This window comes from Alosa alosa, chromosome 8 (assembly GCF_017589495.1).
Source record: "Alosa alosa isolate M-15738 ecotype Scorff River chromosome 8, AALO_Geno_1.1, whole genome shotgun sequence".
NCBI lineage: Eukaryota > Metazoa > Chordata > Actinopteri > Clupeiformes > Clupeidae > Alosa > Alosa alosa.
In genome coordinates, this window is record NC_063196.1 from 10,398,372 (window position 1) to 10,425,612 (window position 27,241).

The window sequence follows — 27,241 nt, forward strand, 5'->3', positions numbered from 1 at the left end:
TGTGTGTGTCTGTGTGTAGGACAAGGATGAGGAGAAGGGGGATGGTCTACTTGACAATATTAAAGCTGAAATGGGCTGTGCCACAAAGCATGCAGTAAGCAGTGCAATAGTTTAGCGTGGTGCAAAAGCTCCTGTTGTCATCACACTTGTCCATTCTAGTTTCTGGCAGCATTCATCACCGTGCCAACACGCTGCACACACTGTTACTCTCACAGCACACCAATACAACAGCTCAGCAGAAACCAGAGCAAACCTGGCTCTCACCAAAACCGTCTCTTTTTCCCCTTTCCACCCAGTCCAGTTGAGGGGCCGCAAGAAACCAGAACGTTTTTAGAATTATTTGAAATAAGATTATATTCACCTTAGACTTCTTTGAAACTAGGCGGCAACTTTTAATTTGTGTTTTGGGGTTTCTTCATTTAGAAACATGCTCTCTTATCTGTGTGATGTCACTGCCAACATTATTGTCAGTGATTCCAAGAATCAAGGTCTCATTTTCCAAAAAATTCCCTTTTGAAAAAGAACATTACAGGTGTCTGCAAACTTCCGTGGCAAGGCAAGGCAAGGCAAGGCAAGTTTATTTGTATATCGTGCAACTTCAGGCAATTCAATGGGCTTTACAGTGGACACATAAAAACAGATCAGTCAAACAAAAATTAATATAATTAAAAAAGAATAAAAAGGATCATTAAAAGTCATAGGACTAGTTTAAAAGAAAATCATAAATCTTAAAAACATACAATGCAGATAGGTAAAAAGAGATAACATACGATTAATTCAAATAAATAAATAAATAAATAGATAGATAAATAAATACTCTAAGATCAGTTTAGGAGAAGGTGAACAGTGAACAGTGAATCATTTAGTTTTGAGGTGTGACTTAAAAATGATGGCAGTTGGGGCATATTTAATTTCAGTAGGGAGTTCATTCCAGAGTAGGATTTCCCTGTGGTTAAAAGGTACTTCACCGTGTTTTGTTCTGACCAGGGGTTAATTTAACAAGTGGAGGTCTCAGTAGTACATAGGGTTGTAGTATGTACAGTAGGTATTTTGGTCCCAAACCATTCAAAGATTTATAAAGGAGTAGCAATACTTTAAAATCGATTCTATATATAACTGGGAGCCAGTGCAGGGATTTAAGTATAGGGGTGATGTGATCTGTTCTCCTGGCTCATACCTTAAAGCAACACACTGTGCTTTGTTTTAAAAAAAGGACTTATCTTCGCTGTAGCCTACTTTTGTCGCAAAACCACATCTACTCAGGTGGCATCGGGAGACGAGACTGCACAGTCAATTCGAGCGGCATACTGCTCTCATAACACATGTGTTAATATCAAGCCTCGGTGCTTCCATATCAGCCGGTACAAACAGGAAGGCTGCTGTTTGTTTAAATCGTCGACTGCCCAGCTGTGGACCTCCTGTTGCATGACCTATCCGTTCACTTCATGGGGAAGTGAAAAATGTTCACAGTTTAATGTTGAAGAAAATGCTACTATTTGGAAGTCAAATCAGAGAGTGGTGTATAGGTACTGTATTTAAGAGAGTACTGAAATAGTGTCCGAGGGGAGGCTCGGTTGGGGGAAGATGTGATATGAGTAGAGAGAGATGGGCTCTCCACATGCGTGCTGCTAAAAGCTGTTCCCGCTGTTCTACTCTCTGTGGAGGAGAAGATAATCACCACTGTGCGTATAGAAGAGTATGTCAATCATTCCTCTCTCTCTCTCTCTGGTTCTTTTTCTGCCTTTTCTCTCAGCTTCTATTTCTTTCTCTCGGTTTCTGTCTCTTAGCCCCTTCCCCTGTATTCCCTCTTTCTCTGTTTCTCTCTCTCTCGCTCTATCTCTATCTCTTTCACCTGAGTATATTTTTCTACACTGATTGGGATGCAATCTGCCACACATCTGGGACTGGCGTGGCACTTCTCTCTACTCTCTCCATCTCTCTCTCTCTCTCTCTCTCTCTCTCTGAGTCTTTGCCTGTTCTCTCTCTCTTCATCTCTGTCTTTCAGTCTTTCCCTGTCTTGCTTGTCTCTCCTCTCTCCTTCTCCCTTCCTCTTTCTCACCCGGTCTCTTTCTCTCTGTCTCACTTGAGTACATTTCTCTGAAGGGAAGCAATCTGCTGAGCACCTGGGACTGCTGTGGCACTTCTGTCACATCCCGTGATACACACACACACACACACACACACACACACACACACACACACACACACACACACACACACACACACACACACACACACACACACACACACATAAGCACACACACACAGTTACTGTGCAAGGGGCTTTTTACACACTGGGGAAATTTTGCCAGGCCTGGACAAGCACACATGCTGAGATATACCCATATATGCTCACTTGATAGTTTAAATCTCTTAAAACATGACAGCTGCTCCATTCAGTGCAGTGGTTCACTACTATTGTTCTGTATGTTTCTTTGTATTTATCCATTGGGCTGTGACTGCAAAATGAAAAATACACAGCCCGCCAGAATTTAATAATCATGTCTTGCTTTGAAATATCATCGGCAGTGCCATTTAGCCAAGGCAATAGGGTCATGCGACTAATATGTGGTGCCTTTTAGTGATGCATGTTTTAGAAATGAAGGTCGAAAGCCAGTCAAATGTGAAGGATTTTAATTAAACTAGATTGCATTAGTTTTGTGCATCTTTTTGGCATTCTTGCTCATTATGAGCTGCTGAAAAGATTCCATTATCCGTGCCAGAGCTGCCATTTTTGTTTAATGCAGCAGTGGGGATGATTAATATGGCACATTTGGTCAGGGTTTCAGAAAGCAAATTTATATCTCATATGTTCCATTCCAGCTCCAGCCATAGACTAGTGCATGCACACACACACACACACACACACGCCAGTTAGTACCTTACAGAAATGACCCCACCTTACCAACCACAAAGAATTTGCATCAGGAATTTAGAATTCTATTAGAGGATCTGTAGAATAAATGAAACATTGCAAAAAATCACCTGACTTCAATGACACGCGTCATTGAACCACTTTCACAAAGCAACATCACTTGTTTTGAAAACTTCTCCGCTTCATCCACAGAAAGCACACAGACCACACTTTCACATCAAACGCTTTACGTTCTGTGATTGGGTCTGTCTTCTTTCCTTTGTAAAGTGGTGAGCACAAGATGAGCTCTGACTGCTCTGTCTCAGAGAAGTGTTTACATCACTGGATGGACACAGTAGCACGAATATAAAACAGACAAATTCTGACAGCATATTACTTTTTAATTGAGAATGCAAAACCTAAAAAAAATGCTGGAACTCTCTGAACATTCACTAAGTTTGTTTTTCATTCTTATGTTTTTCACTCAATTCTGGGAAGACATATTCACAGAGTATTTTTCATTTGCAGAGGCCAAAATAAAGGCTTACCTCTATCCACTTTGTTAGCTTATCAGCGTGCTTCTGAAAGTTTACACTGGCTTGCCAGCTTCCAAATAAAAGCTTTATTGTCACACACATTCAGTATGTTTGAAAGAAGAGGTGTCTAAGGAGAGGTAATGAGGTAAGAGAGAGAGAGAGGGAGAGGGTGTGTGTGTGTGTGTGTGTGTGTGTGTTGTGTTGTGTTGTACAGTGAGATTTATTTAGCTATTTCCAGGCAGCTGGAAATTTGAAAATCATTTATCCACCAGCACATACTGGTGCCTGAACATCATGTATCTGTATGTAAATCACTGTGCATAAAGGCAGTGGCTAAATGTAAATGATGGACCATATAAACGTTGATGTCAGTGATGCATCATGTAGTTACATTTCCCTTACTGAATGGCACACTATATCTGTGGTTATTTAATGTGTGTTAGTTGTCACACGGTTTATAAATAAACACTCACTCTCTCTCAAACACCAACACATCCATTCACATATTCATCATTCAGATGAGGTGATTGCAATCAGAACAGGCCTCCTACAGTATATTAACACTGGCTTAATTGCACATACAGATTTACGCCAGCTGTGTAGGAAGTTAACGCCATGATGTATGTGTTTGTTCACAGGAAAGTATTCCGATCACATTTGGCACTAACCGTCCAAACGAGTTTTGTGAATACTAATTCCTTAACTCTCCCCCTTGCGTTCTTGTTCAATAAGCCGTCACTAATGCCCATTCTGGAACTTTCTCCCAGCTTTGGAAACGGATTACTTTGCTGTGAGAGTGCACAGAGGGATAAAACAAAACAGCACAAAAGCAGAAACACAAACTGCAAAAGCAGATTTTTTTTGTTTTTGTTTTTATGGTCCACTTTGGCAAAGGCCACGGAATAAAACGAGGCGCCTGAGAGAACTAGAGAACGAAATATCAAGCAGAACCAGAGGGGCTGAAGATGCCCGAGGGTGTCTTCCAAAACTTTAAAAGGAGTTGACATAAATCTGTCAAGCGCCCATTGTTTTTGTTATGATAATATGAATTAGTTCTTCAGGTCAAGTGTGACTTTTAAAACCCCGGCCCTTTCATTCTTTCCAAAAGCCTTAGTCAGTGGCAGGGTCAGCATTTCTAAAGGGTCTCTCCGATCACACATTTAATTTACAGCAATAAAAAGAAATCAAGAGCCAGCATTAAACAGCTCCATCTGGATATAATGGTATTGATCCCCAAACCCAAATTAAAAATCTTTTTCGCTGAGAGTCAGTCACAAGGGATGCTGAGTGGTCCAGCAGTGTTCTGATGGGCATTTTGGGGGTATGGAGAGGGACCTCCCATCTGTCTTAGACACATCTCCGAGGACCAGTCAATTCTCCCATACAACACGTTCGATGACCAAACCTCTACTCCACAAGAGAAGTTATTTTGTGAGTTGCTGAAATGCAGACAAATGTTTGCTGTATGAAAGGTGTGTGTGTGTGTGTGTGTGTGTGTGTGTGTGTGTGTGTGTGTGTGTGTGTGTGTGTGTGTGTGTGCGTGCGTGCATGTATGTTTGTGTGTGCATGTCTGTGTGTGTGCGTATGTTGTTTGTCTTAATGAGATGCAGTTCAGACTTAGCTGAATTGGTGAAGTAAGTGTGTGAGTGTCTGTATGTGTGTGTGTGTATGTATGTGTGTGTAGGTGCGCGTGCGTGTGTGTGTGCGTGCGTGCGTGCATGTATGTTTGTGTGTGCATGTCTGTGTGTGTGTGTGTGTATGCATTTGTGCATTTGTTGTTTGTCTTAATGAGATGCAGTTCAGACTTAGCTGAATTGGTGAAGTGAGTGTGTGAGTGTTTCTGTGTGTGTGTGTGTGTGTGTGTGTGTGTATGTATGTGTGTGTATGCGTGTATGTGACTACGTGTTTACGTGCGTGTGTGCATAATGCATGTGTGTTTCCTGCCTCTTAGTGGGGGTTGCACGGCTCGCCTCCTCTGGCATCTCTCGTAAAGGAAGAAGAGGCATTGGCCCCTGGGCTGATTGATGAAATGGACCAAGCCCCGAGGCAGTGGCATGACGTGGCACGACACCCAGAGGAGCTGCTGGCGGCAGCCGGGCAGTCTTGGCGCGGCACCGCTGTCAGTGAATGACTGTCACCGGCCTCTTGTCACGGTTGCTGGCCAAGAGATTCTCGGAACCAGCGAGGAGAGATGGGAACCAACTGTGATTGCTCTAGGAAACCTCATCAGAGATGAATAAAATAAATATTCATCTCGGGATGTGAGGATGTGCATATATGTCATGTTTTGGTCTCAAGAAGGGAGAGTATAAAAAATATTGAAGTGGAGTAGAAATTTGTCATGCCCTGGTATACCAAATGCTGTAAGAGTGAGTCAACAACACAAAGAAAGAATTATTCCATTGATGTCAGAAGTGACTTTGTAGGGGGGAATAAATTGCTTTCAGTTATAACAGATAACAGACACTTCTGAAATCGCAGCCAAATATCCCTCAAATATCCAGTTGAACAGCTCCTGCAAGTTAATGATGAGCACTAAATCAGCCTTGAATAATGACTGCTTTGAAATGGATGTTTGGTCTTAAAAGGGAGATCATGTCTCGTTTTCTCTTGCATACTAATCTTCATGAAGAAGCAAAGATGCAAAACACTGCTTATACTGCCCCCTACTGGAGGAAACTCTTCTATACCAGTCAGCTGTACATTTAAGACAAAGTTTTTGGGTCACACTGTAAAGTACGCAGTACGCAGACCTTGCAGTGAACTAGTGCATAGTAAGAAACAGCTTGTTGGTTACTTACACAGTACTATTTATAGTACTTTGATTTGGGCTACAGGTTATACAAGAACAAAGTATGAAAGCCATGGGACATACTTATAACGTGATTGTTACACATCATTTTAATAGCTGCAAGGCTATCCACCAAATATAAAAAATTTGACATATTTTGCATTGAACAACGTGAAACATTTGCTAGATGTCATGTCATATGCATCTTACTCTGTAATGAAACAATAAAACTATCAGTAACAGGAAAATAATGGTTAAGAAAGGTTCCTGTGCAAATATGATGAAATAAAGTCATATCTAATTTAAAATATTAATTATTTATAAAGAAATACATCAGAGACAAATAAATGACTAGATAAATAATAAATAATGACTAGAATTGATGATGTTGAATACCTGGGCCTGCCGCCCTGAAATGTTTGCAAACTTCAGACAATACACAATCATTTTATATTGGTAACTTTAGTTTATTACTTGTTTATTTATTCATGTGTTTGTGGGTTTCTTTAGGTTTAGGAAGTACCCAAGAATACCAACAATTTTACCTCATTGACCCTCATCAGTGAGGGACACAGAAATCAATAATGTAATCAGCTACATCACCCTCAACAGTCTTTTTAGGAACCTATAGTGCAGCACCCCTCAGTACAGATGGATCCATTTGAGTCTTTGTGACTTGTCTTTTTAGACTCGCTTTTCCTCCTCTTCCTGATTGAGTTTGATCTGAGTCACTTCCCCTATACACCCTTCCTGCCAACCATGACTCTCTCTCTCTCCCTCTCTCTCTAGTGCAAGGCCCCATACATCACCATGTGAAATGAGCATTACCCAGTGTCATGGCTGTCACAACTGATGTAGGTCTTGTGCGACCGTATGCACTCTCTGTCACACTCCTATGCCCACAACATCCCACTCATCCCACACACTCATTTCTCTGAGGTTTTGTCACTGATGGAGGAAGACATTTCGAAGCCTCCCATCGGCAAACTCCTGCCTTTTGGTGGCCTATTTGGATTGGGCGATAATCCGTAAGTAAGTTTGAAAACGTACTATTTCTTACGGAAATGACAGCTGAACAATGTTTAGGAAGGGTTGTGGCAGATGACCATTAACTTCTGAAATACCTTAAAGACATCCAGACTTTACCCACTTTGGGTCACATTAGAAGGTGACCTTTGCCTTGCCTGTGTTAATAAAAGACTGAATCCCAACTGGACTAAAATCCACTGGACAGACATCCCACTAAGGAAACACTAGTCAGAAAAACAAGTCATTGGAGCTCCCCCTAGTGGTTGATAGCATGAGGTGACAGATGTGACCATGAAAATGTGTTCCGTCTTCCTCACTGTATAAAATTGCTCTATTAAAGACGTATACATATAGCTAAAACACCTACAATACAGTTTATAACAACTAAGGCTTTGGTTTTGAATTACCTCCATATCCATGTCAGCTTTCCATCTCATAATCAGCAACATGCTGTTCTGAGAGTCATGACCTCTCATTCTGGTGTGATTTGTGCTGTGCTCCCCGCTCACAAAAGTACTGCACTGCCTAACAAGCAATTAGTAGAGTACTCAACTGAAGAAAACAGCAAGATGCTAATTATTGATTTTAACTACCAAACATTAGGCTACATGTAATTAATCGCCTACATTTGGATTTCACATTAAATCTCTGGGGTCTTAGTCTTTAAAAGCTGCAGATTGGTAACAGGAATGAGAATGACTGCAGAATTGACCATAGTTATTCAAAACCATGAGCACCTTGGGGTAGTAGCCTATTGATTTCATAACACACCCTAAGAAAATCAATAAGATGCACTTTTGGAGAGATGGTAAAGATATAAGCCCAGTCAACAATTTGTTTTCTTCTGAAAACAGAAAAAGATATCTAAAATGCCCATTTAAGCCTTGCAAATCCATACAAAATGTTCTACTATTCCTTGGTAGATTGCATGCATCATTTTCTGAAGTGATCAGAAGAGTCCATGTCCTGTGCATCTGTGCCTCTGGGTGATGATGACATGAAATTCAGAACTGCTCAAATTGCATTGTGTATACCCAGTGAGGAGGGTATGATTAAGGATGCAATACATGTTGCATATATCATCATGTACTTCGCTGCGTGTCGGGGAGTTCTTTGCCTCCGCCTCGTCCATTAATTCTGTAGCCTATAACACGACAACTCGGTGGCCGTTATCCCTTACATAGTGATCACCTACCAAATAATGGGACAAGGCTCATCAAATGTTTGTTCAGTAGGTTCTTGAATACTCCTCCTGAAGTTGTATGCCTATCTGTAAACTATGAGCATATGGAGAATGAATTAAAGAATGTTTACTTCTGGAAGAGAATCTACAATTTTTTGTACATTTATTATACCCAACTCAGTAACACATCCACCCACACACACACACTCTCTCTCTCTCTCTCTCTCTCTCTCTCTCTCTCTCTCTCTCTCTCACACACACACACACACACACACACACACACACACACACCTTTATTGTTTGTTGTTGTTGTCTAAATGTGTGTAAACTCACAACAACCAATGCACAGCCTGTGAATCATTCTGAAGAGGCCATTACTGGAAGTAGGCCACTTTATGTGTCAATTGATGCGTCATTATTGGCTTACATGCATGGGTTTACAAACAAATTGTGAGGTTTTTACTATTTTTTACTATTATTATTTATTAATTTATTTGTATTTGTTTTATTGTGATGATGAACCTTACATAAATGTAATGTTTTCGTCTTACATTGTTATTTGATGTAGCCTACTAACCAACAAACACCCATCAGCCAACGTGAATACAGAAAAGACAGACATGCTTAGATCAAATCAAATAAAAAAAACTCCGCTCAGGCACACACATAGAGAGAGAGAGAGAGAGAGAGAGAAAGAGAAGATGGGTGGGGTGGGGGAGTGTCTCTGCATCAGTAGCGAAGGATGTCCATCCATAATAACTGAGGGTTGATGTATTTCCACCACGCTACGCGAAGGAATTGGTGAAGAAACGAAAATGACAAACAGTGTTCAGTGAGTAGCCTTCAACATTACGCTGGCTTAGGCTACTGGCTTTTGCTTAACATTTCATCGGTGCTTTATTTGACGGTGAAATTGTCGTGTTCACCTCTAATGCAATTAAATGCAAATAGTCAGAACTGATCAATGTTGTGTAAACCGTCTGGATTGGCATAGCCTAAATCATCCCTCGGCAGTGATTGTTATATTATTTTAAATCATCCACGTTTCGGTGTTTTAGCAGGCTACGGGCAACAGAGTCATGCGTTTTTCTTAATATTATTTCTTTGTGAAATCATATTGTTTGATGATGTCGAATTCTACCGTCGTAGTAGCCTACACCACACAGCATATGCTTTATGTGTAAAAGCCACGTGCCTGAATCTGGAGATATGACTCCAATTGTTTACAATTTAGCTGTGTTCATACAGCGAAGTCCGGTCTCTCCTTATAACTCCTCATCTACTCTAGTGTGACTTTATATAACCTACTCCTTACTTGGAATAATATTAGTCCTACCATATCCCCATGTGTGTGGGTGTGTGTGTACAGGCATTAGTGGTACTGCTGGCAGTTCCACTAATGAACTGGAGATAGCCTGCTAGGTGTGACAGGAATAAGAAAAGGTGTATTATCATTTCAGGAAAAAGCCATGGTGGCATTGACATGCATCCATCTCTCCTATTAAGCAGATGATGTGCTTAAACCTGCTTGAATTTGAAAGAGGAAGTACAGAAAAAAAATCAATCAAAGGGGACATCACAGGTTTGATGGATAATTTGCTTCACAGCTCTTATCTGATATTCAATTAGCTTAGAAGTGCAGCAGCATGTTCTCTTATAGTCTATCTGCCTTTCAACTCTTAATAATAGTGATCATGAATGATAGACTAGGAGACTACATGCATGAAAATATGAATATTATAGGCTACTAAAATGCTACAGGGCTTACTATTTTTTTCATACAAGTAGTAGAATTTTTTTTTCATATGTATAGCGTATATAGGCCTATAAACAACATAGGTGAAGACCCCTAATTTAAATGACAAGCAAAGTGCAGTCTATCAACAAGCAAAGTTCTCGTGCATAAACTGTAGCTATTATGTGACATGTGGGAGCAATGAGCTCAATCAAGTTTGCCATTAAGGTCTTGCCCATGGTGTTAAATTAGCAAATTGATTTTGCCATGTCATTAAATTGTTAAATAGTTAGACTTTTAGACTTTGCACTTTGCCCCCACAGTGAGCTCATGGAATGACCTTTTTTTTCTTGCCCATTCTTTAGAAACATATGAGCTGTGGTGTCCATCAGCCAAGTTAAGTTACAGAGTTACAGATTTAAGGACCTGCGTTCCCCTTGGAAGGACATCAGTAACACCAGGTCACTTGAGTGGATGTGGAAAGCAGAGAAGAGCACCTGAGACTCCTTGTCGGAGCGATTTCGGGTGTGTGAGTAGTAGTGAACTGCCTCATTAGCAAGCAGAGCTGGGTCAGGTAGAGATTACTTGTTGCCCCCAGGGGCTATCCTGTCCACCTGAGTGGTACTCAGCCCAGCACTGCTGGACCCTAACACCTTCACACGCCCCCCACCCCACCCCTGCTGAGAGCCAGAGAGAGGCATGGGTTGTGGGGGAAGCAGAACTGACGCCCTGGAGCCTCGCTACCTGGAGAGCTGGACCAAGGAGACGGAGTCCACGTGGCTGAACAGTACGGACACGGACATCCCGCTCTCGTCCATCCAGAGCATCCCTTCGGAGAACTCCTCGGACGCGAGCTTCGCCCCTGAGAAAACGGCTAACATAGGTGAGAGAGCACATTGTGATCGTCAATGTTAAAGTTATGTTATGTTAAAGAGTTATCCGGAGTAAAATGCACTTTAGATCAATTTACGGATGGGAGTACATACGCTGAGTTGACATCAAAATCATGTCATTCGGATGTGTTTTGAGAAAGTTCGATTTTACCGTTTTTAGTCAAAACTCGTTAGCCTGGAAGTGACCAGGGCATGTCATTTCGCCGCTACAAAACGCTATTTTTATACCTCTTCTACAGTTCCAAACAACATTACACTTACGTGGTAGTGGGTCCCTAAAGCCAAACCGAAGTATCCCGAGGTCTTTATGTGGTCGGATAGAGAGTCCAGAATGAATTTCATTAAGCCAATACCTTTCTGGAAATGTTGCTGCTGCAGCTGGCATCTTTAGGGGAAAGTCCGTAGGAGTCGATTGCATCACGTCGTTGCACGACATCACGTCATGTGACATTTCAAAATTCCAACCTGTTAGTAAGCTAGGGTTTGCTGTTGCATACAACTTCATTTCAATTTCGAAAGAAATACTGGACTATGTTTTTTTTTTTTTTAAAAACGGCGACGAAATTGTGAATTTCCAGAGCATGTTACTCCACACTCGGCAATCGACTCCTACGGACTTTCCCCTAAAGATGCCAGCTGCAGCAGCAACATTTCCGGAAAGGTACTGGCTTGATCTGGTCACTTCCAGGCTAACGAGTTTTGACTAAAAACGGTAAAATCGAACTTTCTCAAAACACATCCGAATGACATGATTTTGATGTCAACTCAACGTATGTACTCCCAATCATCCGTAAATTGATCTAAAGTGCATTTTACTCCGGATAATTCCTTATGTTATTGTTAATGCTATATAGTCTATAGCTTCCATGCAGAAGTGTAGTGACTAATGTCCACTTTCTGTACATTCTCTGTAGGCCTACCGCTACAGACCGCATTGGCCAGAACCATATTCCTTGTGTGTCCACATAAATCGGATTCTGGGCTAACATATTGGCAGATAAGCTAGTTCTTGGCACTGCAGACTATACGATGTGAATTATAAATTATAAAACACATCCTATCTTCAGTCATATCCATAAAACAAATTGAGCATATTGTGCCAATCATATTTATAAATGCTTTTAAGTTAACCATACTGGGGCTGGGCGTGAGAGAGGAAGGATGAGGTAGCCTACTATCTAACGCACAAGACATGCAGTTTCCATGGCAATGGCTACAGCCAAGCCACACAACACTCTGGATGGTGGTGCACTTGGGCACCACTGGGCAATAGTCAATGAGAAGGCCCTTCTCTGAGTAACCACAATAGATACCCTTTTATGGGGAACAGCCTTTAGAGGGAAGTCAGAATAACCACCACTGCTAGTGTTCTGTGTGGTTACGGCTGGGAAGACAAAAGGGCTTAGGCTGTGAGAGCAATAGGCAGAGTTATCGTTTGACTTGTCATATGTGATGGGTTAATTGACAAATATGTCTGCTTTGGGAAGTGGTGGTGCCTGGTTTCTTTACTTTATATTCAAAATTAACCCATTTATTTATTTATTTTGTTAGTTATTTTTATTCACATGATTTTGACAGCCTTGACTACAAAGACACTGTTGGTGAATGCCTGCACAAGGATACAAGACCAATTTTTTTGGTCATTACTGGATTGTTTGGTTTTCCTCATGCAGATCCTATCTTTCATTTAAGCAGTTTTGAGAGTGCGCTTTGAGAACACCCGCTGGCCGACTTTACTGCCGGAAAATTCCCCATGTCTGATCTCACAGCGTGGATGCATCTGAAAATAGGACAGTTAAATCGCACAGATCAAAGCAAATGGTAGCTGAACATGATTTCTGGGCAGCACGGTCACTTAAAAACACACTTTGAAAATGTATATTTAGGCAGTTGTGAAAAATAATGAATAAAGTTTGCTGGTAGCAGCTGCTAGGTCTGCAATGATATTGTTTAACTTTATTTAATTAAACAATATCAAGTAGTGTTACATGAGAGAATGAAACATGTCTGCCCAGACAAATCTGCTTGCTGACCATAAGAAGTCCATTCAAAAGACATTTGATAACCGACCGTTGGCCTATGTAGGCAAATAATGTTTAGTTATTTACAGTAAAGTATTGTAAAACTAGCTGTCAGGGAAAATGTTGCTTAAGACCGTCACATATAACAAAAGAAGTCATAGAGTATCGTCTTAAATAAATTATTATTATTACTACTATTATTATTACTATATTACTTCTTATTATCACTACTATTACTATTATAGCTTTTCAACTTTATTTGAAACAATATATTTTAACTAATGTAGTGGTCATATACTGTAAGTTGCTTTGGACCATAACTGTAAATCTGTGCACCCTGTTGTTTATGTTGTCAACTCCATTGGTGTTCCAATAACACTGTGTTCGTTGGTGTTCCTGCCGACAGACTTCTTTGATGACGGTCTGCCGGCCCCTGCCCAGGCCTACCTGAAGGTGTGCTCTGCCATATCTGAGGTGGCCCTGGTGGACACCAAAGCAGGGGTCAACCCTGGGTCAACCATCCCCCTCCATGAGCCTGTCGCCTCCCCTGGCGCCACCACTGTCCAGAAGAGAAGTGTCTTATGCACAGAAGAGATAGTGAGTACCCCTGCTGTTAGAGGTGGTGCTCCACTACACTGCACCCTTCATTTTTTTATGGGATATTAACACAAGTAAACACAGGTAACAAGTAATTAATAAGAAAAAAAACAAAGGCAAAAGTAGTAAAGAAAAGTGATAAAAGTAATAAAAGACAGGGTAGAATAATTTTCAAGGCAGATTCAGAATTTGAAACTCAGCGTAGTTAGCAGAAAGCATCTGAGAACAGTTTGGTTGGTCTTAAGAGTGTGTCCATGAGAGGACCAGGCGGGGGTGATACATGCTACGTCACCGATTTCGATAAAACTTGGCCAGTTTAAAGGGTCCACCTAAAAACTCAAAAAGTCAAAATAGTACAAAATTTGAAACAACCCAGGGGGAGTTAGGCCGCCGTCCTTGTTTTAGGCCAAAAAACCTCAAAAAAAGGCCCAAAATTGCATACAATGTTGACATCCCTCCTGCTGTCAGATTTAAACACAGCAAAGTAACAATCCATGCCATCAAAGGTGCATCCAAGGTTAGTTTAAAACTGGAGTTACAAGGCGTAGGGTGTGACGGGTGTCAGTCCAGGACTGCACATGTCCACTATGTCACATACTTTTTGGCGAATACCCCAAAAATAGCAATATTCAAACCTGAATATCTCCGATGAGCAACCTCCTTTTTTCAAAATCCTTTCTGCACATGAAAGGGCCATCTGTGGACTTCATAAATCAAAAGAAAAATGCTCTGCCTTTTTATTATTTTTTTTGTGGTAACCGCCTAAATAGTGTGATCCAGCCAGTGTTTTCAAATACATATCTACTTCAATGATAGGTTTAAAAATAATGCTTAGGTCATTTATGGTGGACAAATGGAGATATATTATCATTAATCATGTCTGCTGATCAAATCCAAGCTACATTTAATGTCCTGAGTGCAATATATTCCTTAAGGTAGCTCAAAATGACATCATTGGGTGACATACACCAGTATACCCGTAGGTCTAATTTTTGCAAATGTGATATCTCCAACATATCTCAGGGCTAGAAACAGTCACATGGACTCAAATAATAACTTGTAAGATTTTGATGGTCAAAGGTCAAGGTCACTGTGACCTTATGTACATCCCATAGTGGTGAATAAACCTCTAAAAATCCCTGACATAATTTCAAATGTGATACATTCACACTGGCCCTTTCTGAAACCAATCCCTACCCACTCCCCTCAGTTCCGGTGTGCACTCAGGTGGGAATCACCCTTACAGATAAATCAAGTTCCCCATGTAAATGGGAAAATGTTGGAGTTCTTTTATCACTTTTGGGTGCTATAGGCTAGTTGGAACTGCTCACCTTAATGAACTATGCTAAGCTATGCTAACAGTGGGTGCTTCAGACTGGGGTACTGCACGCACAGAGACGAGAAGGGTATGTATCATCTTATCTAACTCTGGCAGAGACAGTAAGATAATTTCCCAAAATGTTGGCGTGTTCCTTTAACACTTGGTTAGTAGTGCAAGTGGCTAGGGAGAGAGTGTAGCTTGCTTTGGAAAGGGCTTTTCACTCACAGATAACAAATTAATTTGAATTTGATGGTCAAAGGTCATAGTTCAAGGTCATTGTGACCTCACATTCTTGTGAGGAATGCCTATAGGAAGTTTTTTTTTTCTTTCAAATTCGGCACACACAGTCACTTATACCCAAAGATGAACTGATTGGATTTGAGTGGTCAATGTTACTGTGACCTCTCAAAAAAACAGCATGGGTCTACTGTATTTTTACACCTTGAACACAATATCCTGGAAACACCTTGAGGGAGTTGTTTCAAATTTAGCACAACTTAGGCCCTGTACACACATACCAAGATATTTTATTGAGTATCGTGGTGTAGCAATACTTTTTGGACAAGAATTGATAGCTTCTTGGTCACCTCTGTACACGCGGAAATTAACTCCCCATTTATTTTAACAATATCATCGCGCTGTATTGTTGGTATGAAAGAATATATTTATTATTGAATTATCCGAGGTGGCGGAACTGTGTTCCACCCACTTTAACTCCTGTCTGCTGCGTTGGGCTAATGGAACAGTGCTAATGGAGTAATGCCAAACTAGATTAATTTTTTCCCATGTTAAAACCATTTATCACATGAAAAATAACAAGGTTATTATCATGTCATAATAACAATAATAACAATACTCTGTGTTTTCAGGATATCATGTTCAAGTTGTAAAAATATTTTTTAGTGAATAGTGAAATAGTTTTTTTTTGTGAGGTGACAGTAATATTGACCTTTCACCACCCAAATATAATCAGCCACAAAACTTCTTCTCCTTTTTTGAGGACAGTCACTGAAAGGAGCTGTAACAAATATCGGAGGCTGCTGAAAAGGCAAGCCAATGGCTATGGCACTCACATGCTATTTGGGGTCATGTTGTAACCTGAATTGACTGAGACGCTCCTGCTGTGTTTCTGGAGTGGTAGTTGGGCTTGCGTGTCGGCTGTGTATGTTGTTGATCAGGTCATAAGTGTCCACAGTAATGAAGAGGAATGGCTGAAGAATTTGTGACATTGATTGGTAGTTGGTATCTAAATATGTGTTGGTGTCTGCATCAAAGGCTTGCGGTTTGACTGGGTATGTTAATGATCAGATAATAAACCACCACAGCAATGAAGAGGATTGACTGAAGAATGTGTAGGTATTTGTGGGTGCCCACATCAAGGGTTTACAGTTGGTCTGTTTATGTTGCTGATTGGATCAGAAACTGTGGGAGCAAAGAAGAGGAATGAACAAAGACTTTGGTGGTACTTCTTGGTGCCCTCATCAAGGGTTGGTGTTTTGTTTGTTGTATAGTTGCTGATGGGATCATAAATGGCCACAGCAAAAAAGATGATTAACTGAAGAATTTGTTGGTATTTGTGGGTGCCCGTATCATGGGATTGCAGTTTGCTCGGCCATAGCAAAGAAGACAAATTACCAAAAAATGTGTCGTATTGGTTGGTAGACAACCTATCATGAGTGTGGAGGGAGCTGGTTCTGAGATGCCAGATACCAGATACCTTCTGGAGGTCACCGATGAATGATGAAGACAAAAGTGTACCAAATTTGATAAAAATCCCTACAGGCATTTATGATATATAATTTTCTCAGGAATGCAAGGTCCTTGACCTCAACCTTTGGCCACCAGATTCAAATATTTGTTATCTGTGAGTCAAAGTGAATAGTTGTATCACATATGAAATTGTGTCAGGGATTTTTTTTAGATTTATCCACCACAAAGGGATATACATAAGGTCAGTGACCTTGACCTTTGGCTACCAAAATGTTACAAGTTATTATTTGAATCCAAGTGACTGTTTCTAGCCCTGAGATATGTTGGAGACATCACATTTGCAAATATTGGACCTACGGGCATACTGGCGTATGTCATCCAATGATGTCATTTTGAGCTACCTTCAGGAATATATTGCACTCAGGACATTAAATGTAGCTTGGATTTGATCAGTAGACATGATTGATGATAATATATCTCCATTTGTCCACCATAAATGACCTAAACATTATGTTTCAACCAATCATTGAAATAGATATGTATTTTAAATCACTGGCTGGATCACACTATTTAGTCGGTTACAGCGACAAAAAATAATAAAAAGGCCGAGCATTTTTCTTTTGATTTTTAAAGTCCACAGATGGCCCTTTCATGTGAAGAAAGAATTTTGAAAAAAGGAGGCTGCTCATCGGAGATATTCAGGTCTGAATATTGCTATTTTTTGGGTATTCGCCAAAAGGCATGTGACATAGTGGATACGTGCAGTCCTGGACTGACACCAGTCACACCTGTGTCAGCCGTGGCCCACTGGTTAGCACTCTGGACTTGTAACTAGAGGGTTGCCGGTTCGAGCCCTGACCAGTGGGCTGCGGCTGAAGTGCCCTTGAGCAAGGCACCTAACCCCTCACTGCTCCCCGAGCGCCGCCGTTGAAGCAGGCAGCTCACTGCGCCGGGATTAGTGTGTGCTTCACCTCACTGTGTGTTCACGGTGTGCTGTTTGTGTTTCACTAATTCACTCATTTTGATTCCCTCACGGGATCAAAAAAGTATATATACTTATACTATACTATATACCTTACGCCTTGTAACTCCAGTTTTAAACTAACCTTGGATGCACCTTTGATGGCATGGATTGTTACTTTGCTGTGTTTAAATCTGACAGCAGGAGGGATGTCAACATTTTATGCAATTTTGAGCCTTTTTTTTTAGTTTTTTTGGCCTAAAACAAGGATGGGGGCCCGTGGGTTGTTTCAAATGTTGTACTATTTTGGCTTTTTGAGTTTTTAGGTGGACCCTTCAAACTGTCCAAGTTTTATCAAAATCGGTGACGTAGCATGTATCACCCCCGCCTGGTCCTCTCACGGACACACTCTTAAGTCTATATTTAAAACTGGCTACAGTTGGGGCCTTTTTGATGTCATCCGAAAGTTGGTTCCAGAGCTGAGCCGCATAGCAGCTAAAAGCTGCTTCACCATGTTTAGTTCTAACAGTAGATTTTACTAACAGGATTTTCACCTGGGACCTGCGAGAACAAAAAGGTGTGTACTGCTGAAGCATGTCTGATAAGTATTTAGGTCCTGCTGCATTTACTGATTTATAAACGTCAATTCTGTGACTTACTGGAAGCCAGTGCAGGGACTTAAGAATTGGAGTAATGTGGTCAGTTCTTTTAGTTTTTGTTAGATTCTTAGCTGCTGCATTTTGTATCACCTGAAGCTGTTTAATAGTCTTTTTAGGAAGGCCTGTGAACAGTCCATTGCAGTAATCAACCCTGCTGGAAATAAATGCATGAATGAGTTTTTCTAAATTATGTTTTGACATCAGCCCTCTAAGTTTGGCAATTTGGCATTAAAGTAGAAACTCTCCAAGAACTCACAATGGATGCAAGAATTGTGAAGGTGATATCAATGAAGGAGTCCTATGTTGGAAAAATGATTATTTTTGACGTCAGCCACTTTGATGGTTCAGTGTGCGAAAAAGAGATACTTGAAAAGAAAAGAAGAAAAGGACATTCTGCTAAAAAAAAAAAAAAACTTGTTGTGCGAATCATCACTGTTGTTGGTTATGATTAGTTTCAACGTGACTGGGGAGGTAAGAGTGCTCCAAATGCTGCCCACCCTTACTGGCACAATTCTGGACAAATTCTGGATTTCTTTGATTCTTATATTGGAAGGATGACAATCAAGTCACGTGGATTGTGAACATGATCAAGCCTTTAGATGCCTCAAGACCCTGGTGAAGTCTAATCATGTGGATATGTTTATAACACTGAAGCGCAGATTAATAGTAATAGGTTTTAACGGCTATTTTGTATTATGTGAATTTAGTATACATAATAAAAACAATCACTGAAGTCATAGCTGGACTTTTAATGAGTCAAGTCTAATGAGTTTGTGTGTATGTCTGCTCATCTACCAAGAACATGCCTTGTTGTGCGCAAAATAATCCTATGTTAACATGTAACTTGGCCTGTTTTGATGTTTTTGATTGAAACAACTTTATTTAATTTTTATGGCCTCCTAATGCTGCAAATTCAACAAATGATCATTTGTATTTCTTCAACCTATAAAATGTCTTGAAACTCTGTTGTGCATAATAATTTGGAACAGTTGGAACAGTGCATTTTGTTTTTGAAAAAAAAAAATACTGTTATCATTGTGAGGTTTGTTCAATAAAATTTGAATGATACTCTAACGGTTGATGACTTGAAAATGATACTGACTGTCATTTGCATCAACTACTGTATTTAGGAAAATCTGAGAAAAATGTAATTTGCATAATAGTTTGGAAATGGAAATACTTTAAATTCATTCTTTAAAGTTGAGCTGGCTCTTGAGCAAAAAGAATTGCATTACTTATCACTCATTTTATGAGTACATTGTGGTAAAGACAGTCAAAGTCATTGTGGTCAATGTGGAAATTTGAAAGACTTTTCACTGATATGCCAATGCTACATTTGACCTTTTTTCCTCACTCATGAGTCTTCATACTAAAAGCTGATATAATTTATGTTTAATGTTCTCAGAATTACATCATGGTGGTAAGACAGGAATTGTTTTCTTTTCCAACTTCTAATGCTATATTGGACCTTTCTTTCTCCCTCATAGACCAAATGGCAAGACAACAAGATGTCCACCAAACAGGTGACCATCACTGTGACCCAAAGCATCCGTCAGGTGGACAAGAGTGGGAAGATCAAGGAGAAATCGCACACCACGTACGAGGTAATGACCCCCGTGGAGACTCTCAAGGACGTTGTGGCGGACTCCACTCTGAAATAAGTCCCGAGCAGGTTTTTTCCCGAGGGGCTTTGACGAGAAGCATGCCCGTCTGAATCATTCACTGCTGACTGATAGATGATGAACACAAGTGCTGTATGTGCTGGTGGGCAGATGGGGACCAAACAGAAAGGATGGAGACGGCACTTAATAATCACTCTCTTACGCTTCTATCTTAGTAAATTGAAAAAAGGGCCCTGTAGTGGTTTTAATTGTGTGTTTTTTCTTTGTTGTTTTTTCAAAATGATTATTTTTGACGTCAGCCACTTTGATGGTTCAGTGTGCGAAAAAGAGATACTTGAAAAGAAAAGAAGAAAAGGACATTCTGCTAAAAAAAAAAAAAACTTGTTGTGCGAATCATCACTGTTGTTGGTTATGATTAGTTTCAACGTGACTGGGGAGGTAAAGTGCTCCAAATGCTGCCCACCCTTACTGGCACAATTCTGGACAAATTCTGGATTTCTTTGATTCTTATATTGGAAGGATGACAATCAAGTCACGTGGATTGTGAACATGATCAAGCCTTTAGATGCCTCAAGACCCTGGTGAAGTCTAATCATGTGGATATGTTTATAACACTGAAGCGCAGATTAATAGTAATAGGTTTTAACGGCTATTTTGTATTATGTGAATTTAGTATACATAATAAAAACAATCACTGAAGTCATAGCTGGACTTTTAATGAGTCAAGTCTAATGAGTTTGTGTGTATGTCTGCTCATCTACCAAGAACATGCCTTGTTGTGTGCAAAATAACATTATCTTGGCCTACATTTGGGATTCACATTTCCAGTCAAAAGCGTAATGCATTCAATATCAAACAGTCCCAACAAGAGCAAAATTATTTTCAGCTTACATGTTCTGGACAATAATGTACATCCCTTTGACATATATGTTATAATTCGAGAGTAAAATTACCCATAACACCACACAAAGTCTGTCACACCATGGTCCAGATGAGGTACAGTATGTTGTCCGTTCATGCCTGTTGTGATTCTTATGCTGATGCTGTGCTTTGGGACAATGACAGACAGCTGTCCACTATGGGGTCAGTCCATTTTGGTCCATATTATGGGGTTTATGGTCAGCTCTGTCCTGACAGCATATGAATCTGCTTCTGCTGGTCGTACTTCACCTGTCCCGCCCTGAAGGACGGCTCCAGCCTCTCCATCCACTCCTGAACGTGGAATTCTGGGAAGAAGAATGTGATCTCCCTCTGGGCGGATTCTGCAGAGTCTGTAGGGAGAAGAGAGAGCAAGTGAAGTAAGAGGAGACTGTAGGAGAGAGAGGCAGAAGACGGTCGGGCCTTAAGTGAAGAAGTCATGAATGCCTCTGCTGGGTACACAAAATTGCACTCCGGTATCACCCTGTGAAGACTGGTCTGGATGTACAGTAACTGGTCTGTTTTTGTTTGGCATGAAAAGATGTTAAAACAGCAATCACAATTTTGTTCAGCAGCCTTTTCCCCATTTTCCAGTTTATTCATCCAATCGAGTAGGATGGGAAAGAGAGTCACCGCCAAAAGAAAAAGAAACGTCTCCTTCTTTCCTAACAAAGAGAGATGGTCAAAAGGTAGGACAAGAGTGAACTCAATGAAATGTCCCTCCGTCATCATTTTTGATTGCAGTCTTTACCCATCACCCCTAGCACTTTGCTGATACATTTCTGCTCTTTGAAGAGATTCAGCAGTGGAGCACACTAAAAAGAACATGGAAGTTTAAATGGTTCACAGTGAAGGAATATGGGGCAATCAAGACTTTAATGCAGTAGCCTGAAAAAGACTGTCTTTGAGGTGGCTTTGAAACTGCATCTCTATACCTGAGCCATGAGTAGTGTTCCTGGTGTCAGTAAGTCCAAACTGGGCTCGGATGGTGTCCGGAGAGGTATAGCGTGCCCGAAACACTTTGGTGGGACCCATTAGTTCGCGCCAGTAGCTAATTGCATCCTCCCTGGCAAGGATATATGCCCTCATTGGTCCACTAGGGAATGAAAAGATACCATCAGATACCAAGATGCCATGACAACCATTCAATGAACCCCTCTTATTGTAAATGTTAAAGCACTGACATCAGTAGTTTTACAAAATGGTTATTTGTGCAGACATAAGGCAAAACACAGTTGGGAATACAGAGATTGTAAAAACCAACCTAGAAAATATAGAGGACTGTAGAGATGAAACACTATTCCATATTATGTTTCTACATTACTGTTCTGAACAATTACACCAAAAAGAAGACAATATAGAAATTGTGTATTAGAAGCAAGCGGGTTGAATTCTTCCCTATGCTTTTGTGGTTCACATAACGACTAAGGAGAGCTAGGGAATATGGCTACTGTAAATAGGAACTGCTCTCTTGAATTGGCTCTTGTTAAATATCACACCCTCAGGCTGAAGCAACATTCTGCTGCCCACTGACAGTTCCTCACCATCCAGCAGTCCGGGGTACTGAGGAACAGCCCGAGGACAGGCTGCTATGGTAACCACTTCACCTAAGCAAGCGAGTGACGTAAACGGCCATCTCCATCTTTTGATCCGCTCTCTAAATCCCTCGCATGTAGACACATAAGCGGCACTGAGCTCTATAAGAACTCAAACTTCGATCATGCTTGAAATTCTTACTGAAATGAAAACATGGATGGATGTGGACTTATTTTATGTTGTTGTGAGGTAAATCTGATGTGTAATTCATGACACTCTATTTTAGCAATACCGTGATAATCCTCACAAAGTGAAGTCGATGGTCATTATAACAGTCTTGCTTTAATCTTTGAACAATCCAGCTGCAGTTTATCAAGGGTCCTTCCATGTCAAAACAGATAACGTTGTTGCAGCAATGTCTGTCTGCTGTCACTGTCTGCAGTTTTGGGACCAAAACATCATGTAGACAAACTCTAAGCAAAATCTGAGTCGGTGTGCAAACTATTTTCCTGGATTCGATCTGATTTGAAACAGAATGACAATCAAGGAAATGATTCTCTCTCTGTGTGGTAAAAGTTTGGAAGCAGTATGTGCACAGCACAAGAAATGCCTACCTTGACATGAACTCAACAAGCCTTTGATAGAAGAACCGCCCTGAGGACATGAGAATAACCAAGATGATTTGTGCTGCCAAAATAGCATATTTCCGGCAGCAGCATAGTATTTTCAGGAAACTCTGTACTAAGAACAGCCGTGCTGTAAAAGTTCATGGAACTAAGCATAACTTCTTTTATGGCAGCCTATGACAGCTGAGTTACAGTCATACAAACTTCAACTACGTTCAGCATCTTTCATATCTTCATTCATGTTTTATAAAATAGCTTCATACACAAACTACCCTCCAGGATGATGTACATGTCAACATCATGCTCAACTTTTTTTTTCCATCTGTAAGTTAGTTTTTCACACCAGAATAAGACTAATGTAAATGAACTGCATTTCTCCAGCACTCTTCTCCTTCTCCGCTTTACAATTTACAACAAGGACTTTTCAATTGTATTCCTTACACTCACTCATAAACGGCAGAGACTGCCATGCCAGACAGCAACCTGCACATCAGGAGCAGTTTTAGGGTTCAGTGTCTGCTCAAGGTAAATGTTCAATAGAATGCATTGAGCACTTTCCTGATTTATGTTGATAGCCATAAAAACCTCTACCTTCATGTTCAGCATAAAACCTCTCTGAGTCTTGTCTTTGCCACACTAAGTCCTTCGACTTGACAATACTGAATTTGTGTTCCAGTATTTTCTGATGGAGAGCCTGGTAAGAACAAAAGAAAAACAGAGAATATAACTTGTCACAGAATTGAACTTGACGAGAAACTATTCCCCTGACACCTAATCAAAATTCATGGTGCTGCATTGGCTGAATTTAGAGGGTTTAGAATGTTGCATTATGAAGCATGCTGCAAACACAACATTGCAAATAAAATGAAAATGCACATATTTTATGGTGACACCTCCCGTTTTGATAGGCAGGCAATGTGTAACCAGCCCACCGACGTGTGCCGTGCGGGTAATTTGCTAACGACGGATGAACATACAATAGGTTACAGTAGGCTATGTCACAAAAATGGAATTTGATTCCCACCTCCATGATAAGAGGATGCGCCACTGCATCCGGTTTGATTACCGCAAGGGTGAGCTGCAGGACTTTTCCATATCGTAGGCCTAGGTGTCCTAACGAACCCATGCTCAATTACTGTAAAACAGTTCATATCAGCATGTTAAGACAGAACACTTATAGTTGAGTAGGACCAAGATAACACTCAATGTTGAACACATTTGGCCAAAATCGATACCATTTTCAAATCTGAAGACGTTACTGTTATAAAACAGATAACCGGCTGACAACATTCCTCGAGTAGGATTGCACCATAGACAGTGGATTGCACGAATAACATAACATTGCAAACAAATAACGTTAGCTATTGTATTCAGGTGGCATTCGATAAAACAGAAAGGGTAAAACACAACTTGCACTACACTAGCTAAATGAAGAAGACTGTCGTCTTGTTTTATTTCATTCATATGGTTTAAAAGCTTAAGTCAGTGTAACTTTTGAGTTGACCAAGGTTACCTTTGAAAACTATCAATACGTCCCAGACTTGTTCAAAAATAAGCTGTCAAAATAACATAAATGTAAACAGCTGGGCGTAGAGCGCGCACACAGCACAGGTGGTCCGTCGACATTTACAATCCCCTGAAAAACATCCTTCTAACTTTAGTTCCATGTATTATCTTAATGTACTTTTGTGTTGGTGGACTATTCTTTGAATGGCGGTACATCGAACACGTACATGAAAAGGAAATCATTCCACATTTAAAACATATAGATATACAGTATTTATTTGAAATCGTATCACTTGAACATGCATTAAATCAGTTAATATAATAACATAAGACAGTTTGGAAGACTACTCAGTATGCTTGAATATAAAAATGTAATGGTAGTAGGCATAATGATTAGGCTATAGGCCTAAATGTTTTTTTTATTTTTTTTTAGGTGAAATTATAGAATTCTATATTAAATTTACAAATGGGTTTTCAGATTGTCAGTCACAATATCAATTCATAGGCCAATGTGTGGATTATCCACTTAGCAAAAATAAACATAATTTTGGTCTGCTTTGGCATGACAATGACTGAGTCAGGTTTGTGAAAGATGCTACTGTATCTTATAAAGGTGACATTTAAGAATTGCAACCATTACCGTTCGTTCTTTTACCGTTAGGTTTCTTTCGTTAAGTTCTTTCTTTCTTTCTTTCTTTCTTTCTTTCTTTCTTTCTTTCTTTCTTTCTTTTTTCTCTCTCTCTCTCTCTGTCTGTGAGAGAGGGTAAAGGAGACTAAATGCTTAACCCACCTGCTTCCACCATGTGACCTTTAGCATGTGACCTCAGATGACTTCACAGCTGTCATCTCTTTTGGAGGATGCAGACTATGTGTGAGGGATGTTCAAGAACATAGAGCTGACAAGTCAGGATGACACTAGTGATAAAAAGAAAACTCCAATATCAAAGTATCAAATACATACAAATATATCTAATTTCCTCATCAACACAAATGTGCACAGCCAATCATTCATGGATTGCTTATATGACATCATAAAGTAATCTTTTTTGTTCAGATGTTTCAATACTTCTTCTCTCTCAGGATTCCATGTGTATTTAGGGAAATAATGTTGTGTGGTCTCACTTAGAAGAATATTTTGGTTTACATGCTGATGAATAGAAACAGATGTAACATATTTCCCACAAATTGCCATTGTCATTTCATACATTTTAATGATTTTTTTTTTTTTTCATTTTCCAAAGTAAGAGTATAAGAGATAATCATGGTGATTCAGCTGTGCACATTAATGTTATTTGTATATGAGGTGAGAAGCTCTCACAGCAATTCATTGTTAAACTGTTTTGCAAGCGCTTGCTAGCTACCATCATAAATGGTAAATATACCCCACAGTGACCTGATGAACTCAGTATCCCGGGAGGCTCACAGTGTTGGACATCACTGCTCCCCTTGTCAGTGGAAGAGCTGACAACCTTTACAACAGGGTTGGCTGACACCAATTAAGACAGCATACGTCATCCCAATTTGACACCCAACTTGTTTCATGTGTCGTTGCCAAAGAAATGTGGGAGGGGCAGATGTTCACTTCCTGTTCCATGACCATTTGGTAACTGGGCAATGGAACCTACAGAAAAATCTATTCCTATCTATTTAGACCAGTGTTTCTCAAAGTGTGGTCCGGGGACCACTGGTGGTCCAAGTAAGCTAACCCAAGTGGTCCGTGAGCAGGCTGATGGTAAAATATAATATAGATGAGTTGTTTTGCAACATCGAATGTATGTAAATCCAAACATTTTCTGCAACACTGCCTATGTAAGGCATGCCAGTTTAAATCATATAAATTCTCTGACACAATAAGCAAGGTGCAAAAGACAATCAGTGAGTAGGCCTATTGTGTAATTTACTGTTGAAGTATGTTTTTTTTTTTTTTTTTTTAGGTGAAATTATAGAATTCTATATTAAATTTACAAATGGGTTTTCAGATTGTCAGTCACAATATCAATTCATAGGCCAATGTGTGGATTATCCACTTAGCAAAAATAAACATAATTTTGGTCTGCTTTGGCATGACAATGACTGAGTCAGGTTTGTGAAAGATGCTACTGTATCTTATAAAGGTGACATTTAAGAATTGCAACCATTACCGTTCGTTCGTTCTTTCGTTCGTTCTTTCGTTCGTTCTTTCTTTCTTTCTTTCTTTCTTTCTTTTCTTTCTTTCTTTCTTTCTTTCTCTCTCTCTCTCTCTCTGTCTGTGAGAGAGGGTAAAGGAGACTAAATGCTTAACCCACCTGCTTCCACCATGTGACCTTTAGCATGTGACCTCAGATGACTTCACAGCTGTCATCTCTTTTGGAGGGATGCAGACTATGTGTGAGGGATGTTCAAGAACATAGAGCTGACAAGTCAGGATGACACTAGTGATAAAAAGAAAACTCCAATATCAAAGTATCAAATACATACAAATATATCTAATTTCCTCATCAACACAAATGTGCACAGCCAATCATTCATGGATTGCTTATATGACATCATAAAGTAATCTTTTTGTTCAGATGTTTCAATACTTCTCTCTCTCTCAGGATTCCATGTGTATTTAGGGAAATAATGTTGTGTGGTCTCACTTAGAAGAATATTTTGGTTTACATGCTGATGAATAGAAACAGATGTAACATATTTCCACAAATTGCCATTGTCATTTCATACATTTTAATGATTTTTTTTTTTTTTTCATTTTCCAAAGTAAGAG

At 40.0% G+C, this 27,241-nt stretch overlaps 2 protein-coding genes across 6 annotated transcripts; one reads left to right on the forward strand and one right to left on the reverse strand.

Moving 5' to 3' along the window:
- Positions 1-9,117: 9,117 nt before the first annotated feature.
- On the forward strand, positions 9,118-20,611 carry baalcb (BAALC binder of MAP3K1 and KLF4 b). 2 transcript variants are annotated; one of them, XM_048251296.1, is made up of 5 exons: positions 9,118-9,225; positions 9,854-9,975; positions 10,494-11,011; positions 13,449-13,639; positions 19,778-20,611. In XM_048251296.1, the coding sequence occupies exons 3-5, from the start codon at positions 10,828-10,830 to the stop codon at positions 19,949-19,951; spliced, it is 549 nt and encodes a 182-aa protein (XP_048107253.1). In that variant the 5' UTR covers positions 9,118-9,225; positions 9,854-9,975; positions 10,494-10,827; the 3' UTR covers positions 19,952-20,611. The 2 variants fall into 2 exon arrangements, with proteins under 2 accessions (XP_048107253.1, XP_048107254.1); XM_048251297.1 differs by lacking the exon at positions 9,854-9,975 and having other exon boundaries at positions 9,139-9,225.
- Position 20,612: 1 nt separating this feature from the next.
- Positions 20,613-26,804, reverse strand: nme6 (NME/NM23 nucleoside diphosphate kinase 6). Of its 4 annotated transcripts, none has more exons than XM_048251294.1 (6): positions 26,784-26,804; positions 24,017-24,127; positions 23,584-23,686; positions 22,981-23,020; positions 21,766-21,926; positions 20,613-21,183 (listed from the first exon to the last, which is right to left on the reverse strand). In XM_048251294.1, the coding sequence occupies exons 2-6, from the start codon at positions 24,116-24,118 to the stop codon at positions 21,032-21,034; spliced, it is 558 nt and encodes a 185-aa protein (XP_048107251.1). In that variant the 5' UTR covers positions 24,119-24,127; positions 26,784-26,804; the 3' UTR covers positions 20,613-21,031. The 4 variants fall into 4 exon arrangements, with proteins under 4 accessions (XP_048107251.1, XP_048107249.1, XP_048107250.1 ...); XM_048251292.1 differs by lacking the exon at positions 26,784-26,804 and adding an exon at positions 26,640-26,669; XM_048251293.1 differs by lacking the exon at positions 26,784-26,804 and adding an exon at positions 25,289-25,309.
- Positions 26,805-27,241: the final 437 nt, after the last annotated feature.